Source organism: Chamaea fasciata, unplaced genomic scaffold (assembly GCF_029207755.1).
Source record: "Chamaea fasciata isolate MVZ Bird 193981 ecotype frontalis unplaced genomic scaffold, bChaFas1.0.hap1 SCAF_1, whole genome shotgun sequence".
Taxonomy (NCBI): Eukaryota; Metazoa; Chordata; class Aves; order Passeriformes; family Sylviidae; genus Chamaea; species Chamaea fasciata.
The window spans coordinates 96,119,192-96,140,167 of NW_027094086.1; the positions used below are offsets into that span (position 1 = coordinate 96,119,192).

At 38.9% G+C, this 20,976-nt stretch overlaps 1 protein-coding gene across 1 annotated transcript; it reads right to left on the reverse strand.

Moving 5' to 3' along the window:
* Positions 1–6,841: 6,841 nt before the first annotated feature.
* LRRC14B (leucine rich repeat containing 14B) lies at positions 6,842–9,966 on the reverse strand. The gene is made up of 2 exons (XM_066190253.1): positions 9,062–9,966; positions 6,842–7,545 (listed from the first exon to the last, which is right to left on the reverse strand). The coding sequence occupies exons 1-2, from the start codon at positions 9,964–9,966 to the stop codon at positions 6,900–6,902; spliced, it is 1,551 nt and encodes a 516-aa protein (XP_066046350.1). The 3' UTR covers positions 6,842–6,899.
* Between the last annotated feature and the right edge of the window lie 11,010 nt (positions 9,967–20,976).

Consider the following 20,976-nt stretch of genomic DNA (forward strand, 5'->3'; position numbering starts at 1 on the left):
CCCATGCAGCAGATGTGCCCCAAGAGTCAGCATATTACCTGGCCCCCTCTCTGCCATTAAGAAAGCAGCTGGGCCCCAGGCAAAATCCTCAGAAGAAATTCTGGCCTCAGCAGAGCAGAGGTGCTGCTTCCTGCTTCTCTGCGGATGTTCAGAGATGCCCCAGAAACAGGAGAATCAAGCAGGGCTGCTGCAAGGTAGGTGATTTTTCTAATATGGCCAAACTACAGTGAGGAAAATGGGGCATTTTATTCCTCAGAGGGTTTCCTGATGATTCCCATATGTGTTGAAATAAACACTGATTGAGGAGCTTTTCATTGGATGTGCATGGTAACTGTAGCTCTGGGAAGGCAAAAGATAACACTGGTTTACATTTTCTTCCAAATCTAACAGCCAGCTAAACATGCAGCCACTCCCTTGCCCGGTTTTATCAAAATGGGCTTAGTATAAATAGTTTAATCTAATGGAGATAGCAGCAGGAGAGGTTAACCTGGCCTGTGTTCACAGAAACAGGCTCAAGGAGAAGTACATGGGCCTTTATATTGGGAGCTTCACTGGACTGAATCTCAGGCTCAACTGAAACCAGTTTGATGGCAACTGAAATACCCAGATAGAGAAAAAACATCAACACTTAAAGAATCTGAAAAGATTATTTAATTCTCCAAGTATTAAAAAGGTAACTGAAAAGTAACTGAAATATATAAATTTAATTTTTTTCCATTAAATCAGTGTTTCAGACATAAATAGCGTCAAGGTAAGCTGTAGTGTAAAAAATCAGATCAAAGCCTCTGCTGTGTTACGTTCTACATGGTAGTGCTTTCAGATTTCAGAAGACTATTAACATTAAAGCTGACTTAAAATCATCTGACTCATTTAACTTAGTGGCTTGGAATAAATATCCATCATCTTCCTGAATTACAATGCTAAAACCTCATGCTTTATTCCACCCACATTTCTCATCTTTTACGCACAGGCAGCAGTCACACACTGAATATATAAACTTTCAACTCTCCCTCTACTGTGCAAACATTTTTTTAAAAAAGTAAATAGATTTAGCCCAGAAATAATGTAAAGAAATACTTACAAATTAATTTTTGTTTCCTCCTTATTGAGAAGCTAGGTTTTGAGCTTGTTCTCTTCTGATATCCAGGAATCAGGAATTATGAACCTAATCTTGAATTACCCTAGAGCACAACATCACAACAGAGGATGCCAAGCCTCACTGCATATTCCTTTAAAACCTCAGTAGAATGCACTAGAGCTAAATATTTCAAGAACTTCATGCAGCAGTCAGGCTGTGATGAGGCCACATCAATGTGCTTCAATGTAGATGTTGCACTGGTGAACATCTGCCCCTACATGCATCATACCAAAATATCAAACTTCTGCAGAAAACAGCTCCAAAAGCACTTCGAAAGACACAAAGTATTCCAAGTGGATACAGAACTTTATGCTGGTTTATGAAAGATAATGAGAGCTTAAAAGGATGAGCGAGGATCAATACCAACCACACACAAAAGAATAAGTGTGTGATGCCATTGGGTGTTTTTCAAAGTAGGTCATGTATCAATGACAAGCGCACTTTTTGCCGTCCAAAATGTGCTCTGCCACTATGTATGCCAGTGATGCATGAACAGCACTCTAGTGCTTGCCCTGCACTTGTATTTGACACAGAGAGAGCTGGGAAGCAGCAGCAGTGAACAATGCAGCAAGTCAGGAGCCCTTCCAAGCACAGGTTCTTTTGCACAAGGAAGAACCTCTGGGGAAATGGAGCCAAGGGAATAGCAGGGCTCACTTCCATTCCAAGATTGCAATGGGCAAGAGAGCCAAAATATCAAAAACAAACTGCAGAAAACAAAAACAAACAAACAAACAAAAGAAATACAACTTTTGTTATGCATTAAAGAAGCTTATAGTTCTGCTTCATTAGGAGCAGGTTAGCTGGTGCTCAAAATAAAAAGCAAAATAACGAGAAGCATAGCCAAAGTTGTCTTTCAGTCTGTAAAAACTTCTACAGCAAACAAATAAAACTCTAACAAGTAAAACCAATGTTGTATGCTGGATCTCAGGCTAAGAGACACCTTCAGCCCAGTGAAGAAGGGCATGGAAAAGGAAAAGACAGCACCTGAGTCATGATTTCTCACAGTTCACGGCAGAGGCAATAGGAGCAAAAAAACACTTCTGACTGAAAGACTGAGAAGGAAGAAAAAAAAATACCACCACCTTCATTATGAATTCCCAGAAGAGATAAATGCCTTTCGATGTTTGAATATTCTCAGTTCTGGAATTTAAAATACTTTGAAGTTGGAGAGAGGTGGGGATTTGCTCATCTTCCACAGAGAGAAATAATTTCTCTTTTTTCTGGACAGACAAGTGATGTTCCCCTTAAAATCCAGTGATCCTATGTTGCATAAAGTCTGCACATTCTACTTGAGATTAAAACTATTTTTTAAATTATTTTGTAAAAAATTCTTGGGTAAAATTAAGCAGTATCAATGCAGCTATACCATAGACAGCAAACTATCTTTAACCTTAGTACCTGGAAGAATGATAAAGTCATGCTGGGTGCTATTGAAGGACTTTTTAAAATAATGCAATCATCAGTCACAGTCAACGTGTTTTCTTCAAAAGTAAAGCTTCTTTGTCTAGGTATAAGACTATTTAAAAAACCCCCTACAACGTAATGCTTACAGTTGCTGCTTTTAGGGTTAACCAGAGGCAGCTTTGAATCTCTGGCCACACATTTGTTGAAACAGGTGTTAAATTTCTATTACAAATTTTTATCCTACACACAATAATTTTCACACAGGGTACTTTTACTTGAAGGCAGTATTGAGAGTAGCATCAGGTACAATGTTCCTTCCCTTGTTTCTTTGCAAGGTAGTTCATACAGTCCTGCTCTGTTGTTGACTGATGCATATTTTAAGGAGAGAAAGAGGAGCTTTCTAAGCAAAGTTCATTCTTGTTCAGAAGAATTGGCCTGTAGTCCATAAATTTGAGTTTAAGAATATTAATTTAAAAGATGTAGGATTATATTGGGAAGCTTGTTTCAGTTTCAGGTATGACAACTTTCTTGCAACAGTAGGGTTTATTTGCCTTTTTCTATTGATAGGCTTTTATGTTGTTGAGATACCTGTCTCCAAGTACATAGCTGCTGTGCTGCTTCTTCCACAGTAAAACTCTTACTATCATATTTTCTCCTGTTGCTTTTTTCAACTGCTTTCTGTGTGGCCAAAACATAATATGAGACTTAAATTATGAAAAGATCAGATGTAACAAAGGTCATTTATAAAGATTTCTTACCTGTTTTTCAGTTTCATAAGGATTTTCAAAGGAGAATATTTCTTTCTCATGTACTAGGTATTTCACTGAACGCAGTATAGTTACTGAATAGGGAAGTTTAGCAATTTCAACAGCAGAAAGCTCTTCTGGCATTTTTTACCCTACAAGAGAGAAAGATTTGCAAGCGACTGGAACAAAATACGTCCCAGTAAATGAAATTTAAATATGCTAATGAATAAAAAATACAATATGGTGAATAAAATGTGGTACTGAATAAAACATGGTGAAAAAATACAAGTTTAATAGTCTCTTTATATTGGAACTAAAAATTCAGCCTTTAGCTTCTCTGTGATACACATTATTGCATTTTGTGTTTAGAACATTTGCTTGAATATGGTGAGAATGGTTTTGGTTTTATCCTGGTTTTGTTTATCAGCGTGTTTTTTCTACATGCATCTCTTCTGTGTCTTTCACAAACAAACCTTAAGGCCTTAGAGCATTCTTCTTCAGACACTTAAAGGAACATCATGAGCAGATGTGGTAGGAGGGAATTGAATACAGCTCCATTCACAACACATGACACATCTTCACTCCATTGACACCTGTGTGGTTTCAGTGTTGTGCTAACTCCTGTCTGGGTAGTCTTAACTGGAGCTTAGAAGACTGTCTCCACCTCAAGCTGATATGTAGTCAAGGTTTTAGACAGCTTTCTGGATAGACAGTACAAACGGACTTGTATCCATTCAGGTCTGAACCCAGTGAAACTGGCTCCCTAAGAAAATAGTCCCATAAGGAAGAAAAGAGAACACCAAACAGGACTCAATCAGTGTCTGTCTGTACTTGCAAAGTATAAGGTAACTTTATATGGCTACATCATCGTAGTATTAATCCTTTTTCTCTAACAGCTGCATTCCAAGTCCCACACACACAGAAAAAGGAAGAAAGAGCAGGTCCAAACCATAATCACACTGGTGAGGCAGAAGATGTGCAGGAACCCTTCTGAGAGAGGGCAGAAATCCTTGTTGCAGTAGGTCAGGCAAACACCAAAATGCTAAAGCTTGACCTGTATTTAAAACCAATGATAACAACCATAATTAAGAAAGAACCTAAAGAGAAGAAGGTGGGATATCTGAGAGCTAAAGCTCTAAAATAGACATAGTGGTGATCCTCACTTTGCACCAAAACCAAAGCTACATACTTCTGCTAGCCCAGGAGCCAGCATATAGGCATGAGACTGAAAATGGAAGAATGGCAGGAGTTTGTGGGGTTCAGAAAAAGGAGGAAATAAAGTAAAGGGGTGAACTATGGCAAGAAGAATGAGAGCTACATAGACAGCAGAATTTATAAGGCATCTAATTATTCTGAAATAAGTGCTGTTAATTTTGTGTGTACCAAAAAAGGCAAGGACTGACTGTTGCAGCACAGCATGTTCCAAAATGGCCAGACTTTACCTCCAGGTAAAACTTGTTGGATTGGAGGGGGAAGAATCACTACACTTTTACAGCTAAAGTACAGCGTCCTCTCCCAGCAAAAGTGCCACTACTTATCCCAAAGAGGAGGACATTTGGCATAGCAAAAATCAAGTAACTTACATCTGACTGAGAAGTCATGGGTCAAGTCTGGGATGGAAAGAATGAAAAGAATGGCAAGGTCAGAGGGAAGAAAAGGTAGAGTAGAGGCAAGGATAAAGGAACATGTGGAATTCTGTCCAAATATAAGCAAGGTCATATGGAACCCAATTCTGCTGTTTACTGTTCACAACTCCTTAGCTTAGCAACTTAGATTACCTTTTTATTTTATAAGCGCTCTGTAAACATAAACAGGTCATGATCATTCACTTTCAATTTTACTATCATATGTTTAATCAATAAAACCTGTTAGAATGTAAGCTGACATCAAAAAAATAATTTCAATTCATGCTGTGGAACCTGTAAGCTATGCTTAGTACTCGGTCCAATATTTTTTGTTTTGTTTTGGTTTTTTTCAATAAATTAGGTTAAGAGTTGCTTTCATATTCCTACTGTAGATAGACAGAAAGCTTGACAAATCAGCACTGCCTAAATGAAAAAAGTTTTTACTTACCCTCAGATGATGAGGCCCAGTATTATTTCAAATAAACTGTCCTGGTTATGTTAATGATGATCATCAGTACTACAATAACACTTTCAGCTCCTGCTACAAACATTCACTTTCAGTTCTGTTAGATCAAGTTTTCATGAACTGTTAAAGTATATTTAATCGCAGAATATTGTGCATTAATCTGAGGGGTTTTTGTTTGGTTGGGGTTTTTTTGTTTGTTTGTGGTTTTTTGTTTGTTTGGTTTTTTTCAATTATCTAGAAGCTAATGAAGTCTCTAGTTTTACAGGTGAGAAGCTGAGTAGCACTTGTTTACCACTCAGGGCCTGATTATACTACTCTCTCCAGATATGTGTCTTGTGGCCCTTACTGTCCTGACATCCAATTGGCCCCTTTACCTATGCTCCAATGCTGCATGTGTGGAGTCCGGGATACTGTTAACTCTATCACTCTAATACTTTACTTGCACTAAAGCTTGCCAAAAAAATGTGATTTTTCCTTAACTGGTTGCAAGTCTGTAGAGAATAGACAGTCCTGACAGAAGACCAGCAGTGTTTTACACAGCTGAACTTCTAGTTACTCAGCAACCAGTCTTGTCTCTTTTCCACATTTTTTAAATTGGCATTGGATTAATTATTTTGCATGTCTTTTCAACACTAGTCTTTTTTTCAGCATTACCACAGTCCTAGACTTTCTTTAAAACAGCTGAAAGGAGCAGGGTACATTCTACCAGCCAAGAAGCTGATTCCAGGAAGGGAGTATCTTGGGCCACTGACCAGCTGACATGAGAGGAGTGGCTGTGCGGCACTGTCCTGTCTGCCTTTCTAAAATACACATTGCAAGAAGATCAGCAGAGTCCCCACAGACTGCTTAAAATTGCTGGGTAAGTGGGATGAGATCTCCTGCTGTCAGCCAACCATTTGGTTTGCTGCCTCCTCAGTATGAAATTTTACTTCTCACTAAAGGCAATGTATAAGACAAATTCTAGTTATTGTGCTTGCCTCTGCAGAAGAGGCACAGGAATATGGAGGCTGTTACCCATCCTCCATTGTTGGGAATTTACGGCATAAAACACATATTGGTGAATTCAGGTCATGAGCAGGAAAAAAAAAATCCGTTTAGGGAGCCACACGTGAGGATATGTTCAACCTTTTGAACATCCTGCTGGACTTGGGAAAGGACTTCCCTGTTCTTTCTTCAGGGTTACCAGACCAGTTGACAAATCTAAGGGAACCTGTATAAGAAACTAGCCAAGCTTAAACACCTATTTGATTTACTGAGAAAAAGTGCATTTGTATAAAATAATGTGCTATTAAGTGTCCTCTCCTCTTTTGTGAGCAAGTAGTGCTTGTGTAAGGTGTATGCAATAGATATAGCATAAGTTACAATACCTCAGGTGATTGGAAGCTATTCAAACAATAGCAAATTCAGCCAAAAAATTAAAGAAAATTCACAACTAATGATAGAAGGTGCAGTTCTAGAAAAGACTAATTTAACTTCTAATTTGGCAGATCATCTCATCACCACTTTACAATTTTACAAATTTAACTCATTTTGTTAAATGAAACAGTGAACTTCTCTAAAGTCTCTTTGAAGGACCTGATCAAGTAAGCTCCCAGTTCATTGTTTGTCTCCTGAACAGCTGCATCATAACTCCCAAAGAGTGGCGTTGAAGCCTTCACATCCTCTCTATTTGCTTGGAGTAAAATGAGGTTAAGCTCTTCTGCTACCCTTTCATATTTTTGGTGATCATATCTGCAAAGACTGGCATCATCAATGGGGTAGGTGATGCCGATAGGGTAGCAATCCCTTGGAACTGGGAACTCCACATTTTTCAGCATTGGCAATTCACAGAGAAATGTGAAAAGGTGTTTAAGTGCTTGCGATGACAGTGGATTTCCAATAAACTTAAACTCCTGTAGTTTCTGACAAGGACTTAAACCTAAAATCAACATGTTGACATGAGTGTCCTGGATATTACAGTCCTCCAGGGTAAGACACCTGAGCACTGGAGAGCAATGGCTGAGGAGCTTAAAGAATGTTGATGGGTAAAGCTCAGGTATATCGTGACCACTCAGGTCCAGGGATTCCAAGCGATTGGCATGGAAGCTATTGGCTAAAAAGGCCATATCAGCAAGGTTCAAGGAGCAGTTAGAAACATCCAGCATCTTCAGTGGAGTTTTTAGTGGGCTGCAGAATTAAAGAGAAAAAAAGTTTTATGGTACAAAATGTTGAAAAGCAACACTTAAAAAATTTCATGCATCTAGCCACATTATGGATGCAGCCATCTACCACATTATTTTTTCAAACCTCTCTGGAAAACAGAAGCCTGTGCCAACAATAGCAAGTATATTTTCCTCCTAAAATTGGTTCAATTCATTATCTCCTTTTTTGCATGACTCCACTGTGCTATTTAATGGGGATTAATTTATTAACATTCTATATATCTATTTCTTAACCAGTTATATGTTGTCAAGTGTCTGTGATTCGCTGAACTAACAGCAGATCACTGCTATCATAAGAGCATTGGTAACTGCTTCTTGTAGAAAGCTGCTATTATTCCAGGGATTTAGATAATTTCCATTAAGGAAGGATTAATTCCAACATGAAAACCAATCAGTATTCTGACAGGATATCTGCTTTTGTTTCTAGCTTTCTTTTTTTCTGCTACATTTTTAAATGCCCAAGAGGTTTACACATTTTAGTGTTCTGGAGTTGCAAAGAGACCTTTTGATGAAGAAAGCTGGAAGAAGTTTAACGGAAATTATACTCAGATATTCACGTTAAATATAAAATAGTTCTGACAAATGAAAATCAAGAGATTGCTTTCATACTTACTACATCTTAGTGAGACTTCTGCCACAGGGCTCAGCTGGATCAAGCTTAGAAACTTGCAGTTCATTTCAATTGCATCAGCCAATACATGCAGTATGCTACTCACAAATTTTAAACAAAATGGCCTCTTGTATAGGAAGAATTTTAGGTGATTTGTCTGGATGAAACTTTTATGTGTCTTTTTTCTTTTTAAGATGCTCTGAAAAGCTTACAATTAACTTATTTCCTGATCCAATATGAATACTGCTCACTGGTAGTTTGCTAGCTTTTTGCAAATTGCCAGTTTTCCACAGAAATTAATAATGAATATACACATATTAGTTTAATTTGCAGTACAGAAAAAAACATCAGATCTCTGTTGTCTTGACATCAAGATACACAATAAACAAATGAAATCAAAGTCTCAAATGAAAATCTACAATTCCCTTGCCTCCTTAAAATAAAGTATCTGTGGAAAATATATTTACTGACTGTTCTTTAGAAGACAAAAATTCATTAGATACTCTAAAAAATACTTGGACTACAACTCAGGACTTGCACCAAAGGCAATGCAAGCTGATTAATACATAAGTTCAAATAAAAAACATCTGGATATACCAGTCTCTTACGTGGTAGTGACAAGTATATTCTCACCAGATGGACTCTGGAAGACTAATCAAAACTGTCAATTTTTTGTAAAGTAATCAAGTGTATTAAGTATGCATTGGCTGCCAATTCTCCACAACAAATGATCTTTCCTAGCTTCCTGCTGCCCCTTCCCCCACACACCCCAAGATACACTCACTTCCCTTACTCTCAGAGATTCCCAGCTTGATGGTGGCACGAACTGTTCTTTTTTACAGTGTGACTGAAAGTGGGATGGCCCCATTACCTGAGAAGTTTCTGTATTCTTCCAGTGAGTATAGAAAATGGCATACTCAGCTCAGTGAGCTGCATCATTTCACCCATCTTTTCTCCAATGTTAGCAAACATCTGTTCTTCTGTAGCTGTGAACCTCCGCACATTAAATGTTCGTGCTGGCAAGGTCAAGGACATCAACAGAGGGAAGTGGATACTGTTGAAGAGCATTTCCAAGTGTTCCATTTCCAAGTGAACATTATGAACTATTTCCAGTTTACGCAATAAGGAGGGATCAGTGAGCTTTATGATATCAAAGAATTTCTGCAAGGTCAGGTTGTCAGATCTGAATGCCACACAGCAGATTTTCAGTGGACAACTGCATTTCTTCAACAGGGCCTCCATGACCAGCTCATAGTTCCGCTCTGTAACAAACAAGTCAATTAGCACATTGATACTGATTTCAAAGGTACCTGGATTGCACTGTGCTTGTTGTAGGTAAACCAGCAGTTCTGAACAAAGCTTAGAGAGCAGCTGTGTCCTGGCCCACCTGCCCATTGTCTTCTTGCACTTACAAAACTGAACTTCAACATCTTTTATACCCGTCAGGTCGACCACTCTCAACTTTTTCATGTAGGGAGAAGACTGATTCAGCACATAGTCTCTCAGCCCTGTCAGGCAGCTTTCCAAGCACAATGAGCATGTTCTACAGCTCAGGTCTTCCTGGTAGTCCAGAGTAGGTCCCAAAAGTTTTCCCATGTTAAAATCAAAAAGTGGCCAGTTCTCTACCAAGTCATGAATCACTTCCCCTTGCTCCAGTAAATAGCTGGCTTTAAAAAGAAGCGGAAAAAGATCATGGGCAACAGCACCGAGACTCTTCTTGGCAAATTCTGCGTTTGACACGAATGCTTCAGCGCTAATGAATAGGAGAGACTTCATTGTTGTTCTGGACTCCTTACTGTCATGGAGAGTGACTTCTAAATTTAACTAAAAATCCTGATTGCTTATGACCTTCTATTTTTATCTGCAGCTGCTGTTTGCTGCTAGCAGAAGCGTGGGAAGCCAGAATGAACAGTCACATGCTGCTTTCTATTTTAGAGCTATACTGTGAGTCTGCAGTAATCATCTGTGAGATCTTTAGTCAGAGAGCTTTTAAGCCCTCATATTTATATCAAAGATAATTCAAGTAAATACAGACTGCTCCCCAGCAGGAACAGTAAGGTCAGTGCAGCACACACAGATGATAAAATTACTGTATCTTTTTTATGTCACACAAAAAAGCTATCAGAGTTCCACTTAAATGCATAACATGATCTGTATTCCATTTTTTTCCCATGAAAGATGCTATGCTAGTGATTCCCATGCTGATTTCAATGGGGATGATTTCCCAGAGTTAACATAGAGCTTCTAAAAAAACACAGGCATAAGGAAAGACTGAGGCACTACAGTCATTGAATGACATCAATTTTGTCCTTCCGGTCAGTCAGGAATAGCTGATAAAGTTGCTACAGTGAAAAAGATAAAAGGCTCTAGAAGAGCTGAGAACCTTGGTGACCAGGATACTTGCTTGTGGTAGGAGACTGAAGGTTGATTACAAGACAAGCTGAACAAAACAGAGCACTGTTAAAATTCTCTCATAACTTCCCAGGCAAGCATGTTATTGCTCTTGCTTTGAGCAACAGATGGTCTTTTCTTTCCTGTTATTTGAGAAATGATGGTTCTATTGTGATACTGAATGAGAAAACATTTAGAATCTACCCTGGCTAGGAGAAAAGCCTCTGTCACCACAAGATCAGAGATGACGTTTCTTTCTTTCAATCTGGCACTTCGTCCCAGAGGAAGCAATGATGGACACCCCGCTTACCTCTCATGTGTTTTGCTAGGCAACCAGTGGGATGGAGACTTCCTTCAAGCTGTGCTGATCCTGCTTTTCCAGACAATTCCACTTCTGTTTTGCTGTGAAAAATTCACACCACACTTCAAAGATTCAGTTTCTTTTCTTTTTTCAAGTAAACTCCTTCTGGAATATTTAAATATTTTATCAAAAGCAAAAGAAAGATCCCAAATATGCTTTAAATTACAGGGAAGGGACATCTCTATTAGATGGTGTCATTCTGAGGAAGCTTTTTCTTTTTGCAGACTTTTGGTTTGTATTTGTATTAATTTTGCCTTCAAATAGATGAGTAGTAAAAAACATGCCAAGAGAAATAGATAGAACTTAACAACATATTAAATATTTTCCTCTCTTTTTCAACTCCAGTTCATGTGTATCAGATGATGATGATATAGGTATTACAGTATTTTGTGCAACTATGAATACTGAAAATGGCCACAGATAACTGATCCCTGTATGACAAGAAAAATGTACAAATTGATTGAAATTTTTGTCAGTTTAGTTTTATTGCCTTTCAAAGTGGAATAAGCTAGTCCTTAAGTTTTTATCTATTTACCTAGTACATCTGGACCTCTTTATCTCTCAACTTAGTAAGTACATTTGGACTTCTTTATCTGCTTACCTAGTACATTTGGACCTCTTCATCACCTTATCTGGTGTATTTGGACTAGTTCCAAGATAAACTACTCTACTATTGTCCCAGATTTTTATCAAAATACAGCAATAGGAATGCTGCCTGGTTGTGCAGGGATGGGGTCAGAAAGGCCAAGGCTTGGCTGGAGCTGAACTTGGAGAGGGAAAGAATAAGAGCTTCTATAGGTATTTCTGCAAAAAAAGAGAGGTCAAAGAAAGTGTACTCCTCTGATAAACACAACTGGGAAACTGATAATAACAAACTAGGAGAAAGCTGAGGTCCAATTATTTTGCCTCAGTCCCCACTGGCAAATCTCTCTTCCCACACCTCTCAAAGCAGGGACTGGGGGAGCAAAATTCTACCCTCTGTAAAAAAAGATTGGGCTTGTGACCACTAAGAAACCTGAATGTCCAGAAGTCCATGGAACCTGACAAGATGAATCCCAGAGTCCTGAAGGAATTGGCTGATGCAGTTGCAAAGCCACACTCCATGATACTTAAAAATTCATGGCAATCAAGTGAAGTCCCAGGTGACTGAAGAGGGGAAACACTGTACCCATCTTTAAAAAGGATAGAGAAGATGACCCTGGGAACTACTGCCCTGTCACACTCACCTCTGTGCCTGGGAAGATCCTGGAACAGGTCGTCCTAGGAGCTGTGCTAAGGAACATGGAAAACAGGGAGCTGATTTGGAAGTATCGGTATAGCTCACCAAGGGCAAGTTCTGCCTTTCCAACCAAGTAGACTTCTATGATGGAGTGACTACAGTGGAAAAGGGAAGGGCTGTGGCTGACATTTGTTGGCCATTCTGTTAGGCCTTTGATATGGTCCCTGACAAAATCCTTCTCTTTTAATCATAGAGAGATGGATTTGATGTGTGGACTGTTTGGTGGATAAGGAATTGGCTGGACAGCTGTATCCAGAAAGTATTTGTCAAGAGCTGAATGGAGATCAGTGAGAAGTGGTGTCCCTCAGGGGTCCATATTAAGACAAGGACTGTCTCAGTCAATGACATGGTGGCAACCCTCAGTAAATTTGCAGATGACATCAAGCTGAGTGTTACAGCTGACATGTGAAAGGGATGAGATGCCATCCAGAAGGACCTGGAAAAGCTTGGAAGTGGGCTCATGGGAACCTCATGAGGTTCAACAAGACCAAATGTGAGGTGCTGCACGTGAGTTGAGGCAACTCGCTGTATCAACACAGACATGAGAGGATTGAGAGCAGCTCTGAAGGGAAAAACTTGGATTGCTGGTGGAGATGAGCCAGCAAGGTGCACTCACAGCCCAGAAAGCCAACCATTTCCCTGCTTCTATCAAAAGCAGTGAAGCCAGCAGGGCAAAGGAGAAGATTCTCTCTCTCTCCTCTGGTGACACCTGACCTGGAGTCTAGACTCATTATTTACCTGTCTAGGAGCCCTTACATCCTTATCTCGGCATTTCTATACAAAAAAATTATCCAGCTTCAGCAGTCTAACCTCATGTTGTGGTTTAAATCCAGATGGCAACTAACTCCTATGTGGTTGTTCACTCGCTCCCCCCTTCCCAGGGGGATGGAAAAGAGAATTGTAAAACCCGTGGGTTGAGATGAGAACAGTTTATTAATTGAAATAAAGTTTAAAAAAAAAGGCAATTAAAAACCAAAACAAAAAAATAAAACCAAAATCCCACCTCTAAACAAGACCCAAACCACATTCAACGGTTCCTAGCAATAGGACCATGCTGGTTTCAACATCCCAAGAGTACTCAAATTTTTCAAAAGTCCCAAATGCCACTGTAATTAGCCTAGAGAAGTGGAAGATGTGGAATATGGGTCTGATTGTTAACAGTTCCCACCAGATGGCTCCCGAGATTCAGAGGTATTGCAGTGCCAAGCAGGCAGACAGGATTAGGCTCATGACCAGCGATTCTATCACCTCACAAGCCATTAACACAAAGTACAACAAAATTATAACCTCAGCCCAGGCATCAAAGGTGATAAACATAACATCAGGGGACACACACTGCAATAAGCTATTACATAACAACTCTGAGAACAAGGGGAATAGCCCTGAGACCAAATTAGGCTTACATATGCAAGTAAATTAGTAATATTGGTTGGTTTTTTTTCCTAGGAGTGTTTATTGTGAAGCTCAGAACTCTTGCTACTTTGTACAGAAAATTTCTGACTTGCCAAGCTGTCATGAAAAATTTGCAAAGTCCATGACATTTGTGGTCTTAGAATCTGATCTGTGTAGATGAGATTTTACATCAGCTGCATCTGCAAAGAGCTAAGGAAGTTATTACGGCAGGCATAGTTGCACAGAACAAGTAATGCTAATGACTGAAAAAAATCATAGGTTTTACAGAGTATAAAATGAACATCATAGTAATTATTTTACATGAGAATGAAGTAAAATAACAGTTTTCACTACAAAAACATTGCAATTAAACTTATTACAAAAAAAAAAAAGAAAAAGAAAAAAAAAGAAGAAAGAAAAAGAGCAATTAAGTACCACACAATCACTCATACAGATTGACTGTTTTTTTCAGAACTCAGTCTTCCTCCTCTCTGTCAGAATGATTATGTTACTCGGGTATTAATCAGGTATTTGTTAAAGATTTGGTCTTTCTTTTCCATATTTAATGAACAGTTAATGAACTGACATCAGTTGCACTCCTTTCTTGTAATACTGGTGTTAGGGGAGGGAGAGAAAAACACCCAAACCATATTTTTGTGCATCTAGTTTTTTTAATAGTGCTCTGTTGTGCTGGGTTTTTTCAGTTTGGATTTGGGTGGGTGTAGAAGGAAAGAGAACATAACCTTTGCCTTGTCAATCAAAATCTGGAAATCTTCTTGCAGCTTTCTTATTTCCTCCAATGAAAGCCCTCCTTGATCTAAAGAGCCAAGATATTTTTCTTGCTCATTTACGAACTACAGTTTTATCTGCATAAAAATGCAAAACAAATTTTTCCCCATTCAGCAAATCAAACATACACTGTTCACAGATATAGTGCATAGAAATTAAGATGGTTTGTTGAAGTAAGTTAATATATTTAATATATTACCTCATATATTTCTCTCTTAAGAAATTCTACCTCCTTATGTTACAACTGAATTGGGCCAGTTTGACACATTGATGTGATGACAATAATTTGTTTTGCATGCTCATAAATTGCTCATATTAATATTAATAGCACTGCACACATATTGTCTCTGAGCAGCACTATACGATAAACAGCAATATACGTAATGTCAGATAAATTCAGCTATTTAAACATAGAAAAAGACGTTTAAAACTGTAGTTTGTTTAATATAAATCCTAAAAAGTAATGGTGACCTGGTCACAATCTTCCTCAGATTTTCATGCTTCTCCAGGATTCCCCAGCTGCCAAAGGCATTTATTGGAAAACAGCAACAGTCTGTGGACTTCCTCATCTACTTGATTATACAATCTGGTTACAAACTCCATGGTATTTCTTTTAAATGGGGAGGAAAGATCAACAGAATTTATCTGATGTGGACTTTGTCAGGGAGTAAACTACATCCTTCAGAAGGCATCAATCCCTATTTTTTAAATGAATGTCACTGCAAACAAGCCAGGAATTACAAAATATAAGACTTTATTCAACTTGTCAAATTAAAATGTACCTCCTCAGAACCACGGTACATTAATTACTATGAATATCACAGTCTCTTTCATTTGCTAAGATACTACAGAAAGAAATTTCCCTGTCTAATTGTCACTCAGAATAAAATCAAGAAAGCAACTTAGTTCACCTGAAACATCTTGGTCTGTTCAATACGCCACCTTGGCCCATACATTTCAGGTAAATTCCATGATGCTAAAATAATTCCTACTAAAATTAATGCCCATTGATGGAAGTAAATTTAAGTTTTACATAAATTCATTCATTCAAAAACATAATTATTATTTATTTCAAAGTACCTTAGAATATCTCATCTCACAAATTAAAAAACAATAATCACAGTCTCTTCATGCAATCTTTAACTGAATTTAAATACTAGTTAACATCATGAAAAAGTGTCATATTAAGAACTACAGATATCTCTTAAGATGCATCTTACTTATCACTATTAATACTATTTTTAATACTACTTTTCTGTAAACACCACTGTTACTGACTGTGGAATCCTCCCGTTTTGAAGAAGCTGAAATCTGATCTTACTCCCCTTATGTTGTCTTCTCCCTTGACCCAAACCCTAGACTCATCCCCTGGAATACCTGATAAAACCCCACCACCCTGCCCCTGTGGGCCCTGTTTGCCTTCTCCTCCCTCCCTATCTTGGGGCAGGGGTGTGGGGAAATAAAATGGACTCTCGTGCTTAACAAAACAGAGACTTGTTTCATCCGTTTCTGTGCCGGCGCCTGTACCTCCCTGGACATGATGATCACTGTAGCCATGCGGTGCTACAACTGGTGGAGAATGCGGGCAACCAGTGAGGACAGACCCTGTAAGTCACCTGCAGATTGCTACACCTTGCGAGACCCCCAACTTCCATGGAGGTAAAATCCTTACAGTGAGGGAACATCCAGTAAGAGGACCGGCTTACTGGGGCCGAGAAATGAAACTAACATCTACCATCAAAAGTCTTTTCATTCTTCATGGGAGTGAAACATTAATTTTGAAGAATTAAAGATTTTAGTTAAACCAGATATTGCTGAAGTAAGACAGATAGACTTCCCTTTTGATAAGCAGAAGCCGGATTTAAGGAACTGATAAATCATGAGGCCTGTCAACTTATGTTTGTGTATTCTGACTAATCAACAGGCTTCAAGAAGGACAATGAATTCATAAATCAAATACTCCCGGGAAAACAGGATTCAGTTGTCATGCAACACTAAAAGGTTAAAAAGTCAAAGTGAAGAAGACTCGCTTACTTCATCATTTTGAGACCCTGCCCCATAAAAAAGACCACCGACCCATTTCAAAGAACAAACCACTCATGCTTAATAGCTTTTGGCTAATTACCATACGAAGCGGGGAATGGGATGTACCAGAATCATGAATATACATTTGTGTTTTGGGTATTCAATATTTCTGTACATAAAAAGACCCTGTGATCTTCTGTGAGCGCGCATGTGTTTGGGAGCTATCCCGCACGCTGCCTGGCGTCGTAATTAAACATACACTTTCTAACTTTAAACTGTTAGAGAGTCTTTTGTCCATCATAGTTGGATATCGGCATTAGGGCGATATTCATATTTTTTTAATAATTCACACCTACAGCTGATCTTAATAAAGGCATTAAAAAGGAGCTGGTCTCCTTGCCCATTCTTATCACCAGGCAATGCCAGCACACCCCATCTGCCACCAGAACTGCTTCATAAGCTCCTACCTTCCAGTTTTTTTTTTCCAGGGGAAAGTTGACCTAAGTAGTGTTATAAATGATCACAAGCCAATTCAAAATCCAAAGATTTATTTAGCAATTTCAATTTTGAATTAGCAAATCAATTTCAAAAATGCCACGATAAATCAGGACAACATCGATTGAATGTTGGGTGGACCACCCAGCAGCAACATGGTGCTCTCAGGTATGGCCACACATTCAGGGTCTCAGGGTAGGAACTTTATACTATTTTTCTGCCCTGAGGCAAAAACACGACTGCTGCAAAGAACACTAATTTGCCCAAAACATGACATCATGCAAATAGTACAACTGCCAAAATGTCCTTCATCCCCCGAGGGATGTTTTTGAAAGGATTTCCAAAAAAAAGAGTCTCTGAATTTTCTGCTGGGAGGCTTGATGAAACCATCTGCTAGTTTCCATCAAGATCGATATCAGATCCTTGAGTGGCTGCAAAGATGTGGCCTGCCCACGATTAATGAGCCATTTCCACGTTATCTCTTCTGTTATGTTGCAAAGGTCGTGGTGGCACCTTCAAGCTAAAAAAAGACTGGAATTCTTGGAGATGCCCTCAGACCATCTCCAAGAATCCAGTTTTTTAAATTCCAATGTATAATTTTCCACATACAATTTTAATACACGAATTTTATACAGTACATTTATTACAGTATGGATTGTCGACCATCTTTGTCTCTCAGACAGCATAGTTGTCTGCAAAAGCACCATTTTGGGGGGAGGGTTTCTCTGCCATTTCTGCATTTTTTCTCTCAGACCACAAGGTCGTTTTTGTTGGGCACCATCTTGGAGGAGAGGTTTCTCCACCATTTTGTTTCTCTTTGTTTCTGGGGAGTCCATGAGATTCAACAACTTTGTATCTAGTGATTACCACTGGGGTTTTTGCCTGTTGCCATTTCATTTTTTAGTAAAGCTATTTTTTCATTTAATCTCCTTACATTCGTCTCTCCTATTGGTGAAAAGGGGAGTAGTTAAAACTAAAATGGGAGGTAACTCACTTTGGAGTGTCAGCCCTTTAAATTGTCTTAAAACAAGACAGCCAGAGAGATGGTAGGATCTATGCCCTTGAAGATGGGATACTTGGGCAACAAGAGAATGTTGCCCCATCACCCTCCCTGGTTCCCTCCTTCCTCCTTTCCTTTCTTTTGGTGCCTAGGCAAGCCGACAGTGCTTTAACAATATAAAAAACTGTAAAGAAATAGTTACATTGTAACAATGTATGTGAATGAAGCACTTTTTAGAAATCAGCAAATTTAACAAAACAAGCTAACTGCAAAAAGCTAACTACTAGCTATTTGAGCAGGCAATCTTATAGAGCATGTGCAGAAACAAAGGTGAAAAGTTCACGCCCAAGGAAGACTTCTGAGCCTTCAGGAAACACCCACCAGAAGGCTGACGACCACCTCATGCAGAAATGGCACATGTACTACAAGGGCTTATGTAAGCCCATGTAATTAGAAAATGTGTTGCAATATGAACGTTAGGAAAGCATAATGTGCACATTGAGTAAAAAAGTATAAACGCTTGTACTGTGCAAAGAATGGACAAGTGAGTTTGTGGTGGAAATATTCCCCTCATTCCTGGCATTGAATAAACAAATACCTGCTCTATAGGCCCTACACTATGGAGTACTTTTTTCTTGCCTAGTTTTTGGGCATCAGATGTAAAAAAGTCACCTGGACAGGACCTTGTGCAACCTTATCGAGCTTGTAGTTAAATTCATTTTGAGCAGGTTGGACTTCCAGGAGTCCCTTGAAAGCTATTTTTTTTTCCTATGGTGCTGTAATATTTAAAATATGAAAATTACAATATGCTTGCCTGCTAATGTCCAACTAAAATAGCTGCTTCAAGTCTGTCCTAAATGAGTTGTTTCCTTGCCATTATTGCATCCCAGAGTACTATGGATAGGAAGCAAGAAAATTGACACTTGTACTTCCATCTTGATGTGTTATCTTTGGAGCAAAAATAGTGGGATTCTATATGTCTATGTTTCCATGCTAGAGATGTAAAGTATTTCAGAGACCTTGTACATTAGACTGCCCATAGAGAGTTGACAAGAATCTGTGTGGAGAGTGTGATCGACAGCTGGCTAGCTGCAAAAGGTCGCGTAGACATGAGAGAGCTTTGCTGAGCACACAGGCACTCTCATGAGAACCAGCAAGGCAGCAAGGTTCGCATGTCCTTAAGCACAGCTGTTATACAATAACAAGACCTTGCGGTTGAAAGATATGGGGGAGAAGTACGGTAAAACAAAAACTTACTCAAACTATGTAACCACAAAGAAATGTAGAAAGAGGCGTAGCTGACCTTTAGTCTGAGCACCAATCCTGAGCTTAACTTTTGCAATATGCATGAGCCTTATCAGTGTTATTATAAAAGCATTGTGTGAATTAACAATAAACGAGATTTGCCAATCACTCATATTGAGTGCCACATTTCTCCCGCCGCGGATTTCCCACAAATCTGAAATCAGCAAGAGCAGCTAAAACAAGAGATTCCACTGAAAGACTGTATAGAAGATTTGCATAGGAAGTCACTCTGCATGTGATTACAGCTGAGATAGGTGAAGTGGGACATCTTCATGAAGTAATATTAAAATTATCAAATCAAAGAATCATTTCGGTTGAAAAAGACCTTTAGGATTGTATGGAAAATCTCTATGAAAAGCCAGTATACATAGAGAAGACAGAGGAGTCCTGCAACTTTTTCTGAATAAAGGGAGAGAGTCCACTGGGGCAAACACTCCTGGGGTTTTCTTTCTTGAAGTTTCGGAGGGCAGAGCCTGCTTTTAATCTAAACTCTTGGCTGCATGTTGCCCTCTTCCTTTCCCCATGGGCTGAGGTACTAGGAATGTACAGCGATACCAAGATTTTGGAGTGTCTTCATTGAAGACGAGAAGCTGGGTAATTTTAAAAGAAGTCCTTTTTGCATCATTAGACCAGTCCCATGAAGGCAAAGTTTTTAGAGTCTGTAGCAGTATGCAGAAGCCTTCTAACATAAAGTTTATAAGTCCCAAACAGAAGAAGCAGCCACAGCCGCAGTAAAGGCATCAGTAGTCTGTGTCCCATGAGCATCTTATCAGTAGCAGTCCATGCAGTAGCAAAACCAGTGGCATCAGTGTTTTCATGACTCCTGTGTGTGTGTTCTCAGAGTAGTACACTTTTATTCTCTTTTTGGACAATTACGTATTCACATGAATTTTCTATGTTCTTGCTGGACCAATCCTAAATTAAGATTGATGTGTGAAGACAAATGCAAATTCTTACACAAATTCTACACATATAGCTCTATCTGTTCTATCTAAGAATGCATAGCAAGATTACATAATTTTCATTATGTCTAGAATTTATCCATCTTCACAAAATACAGGCACTTAAAATCCTCAGTTGATTGAAAAACTAAACATGCATTTCTACTTCATGTCTGTGTGCATTTATGTATTTTAGTTTTTCTGAAGGTTCTAATTCAATTCTCACATTTCTGGGCACTCCTGGGGTTTTATGGATTTGGCCCAGGGGAGATTCATACTCCCACAGTACAGTCTTCCTGAAGTGCCCACCACATATACCCCCGTTGAACGTGTTCAGAAACTCAAGCTTGTGCAGACCCACAACGAGTTTTCAATTCTTCGTGAAGTAATGAAGGGAATAAGCAAAACCTCTGCCTTGGAATTCCAGAGGGCAGGCTTTGGCCTGTTCATGACACTGGTTCAGAGCCACATGGGAAACAATCATTAACAACAAAGGGGTCCATGGGGGCTGGACACATTTTAAGAAAGAAATCTTAAAGGAGCAGGAGAAGGCTGTCCCTATATGCTAAAAGATGACCTGGTAGGAAAATAAAAAAATGGCCTGACTGAATAGTTTTCACAGGAACTCAGGAAAAAAGTTTATGACCTTTGGAAGAAAGGGCAGGCAACTCAGGAAGAGAGCAAGGATGTCATTAGATGTAGAGAGAAAACTAGAAAGGTGAAAGCTCAGCTAGAATTTAATTTGGCCACTGCTGTGAAAGATGATAAAATGTGATTTTTGCAAATACATCAAAAACAAAAGGAAGGC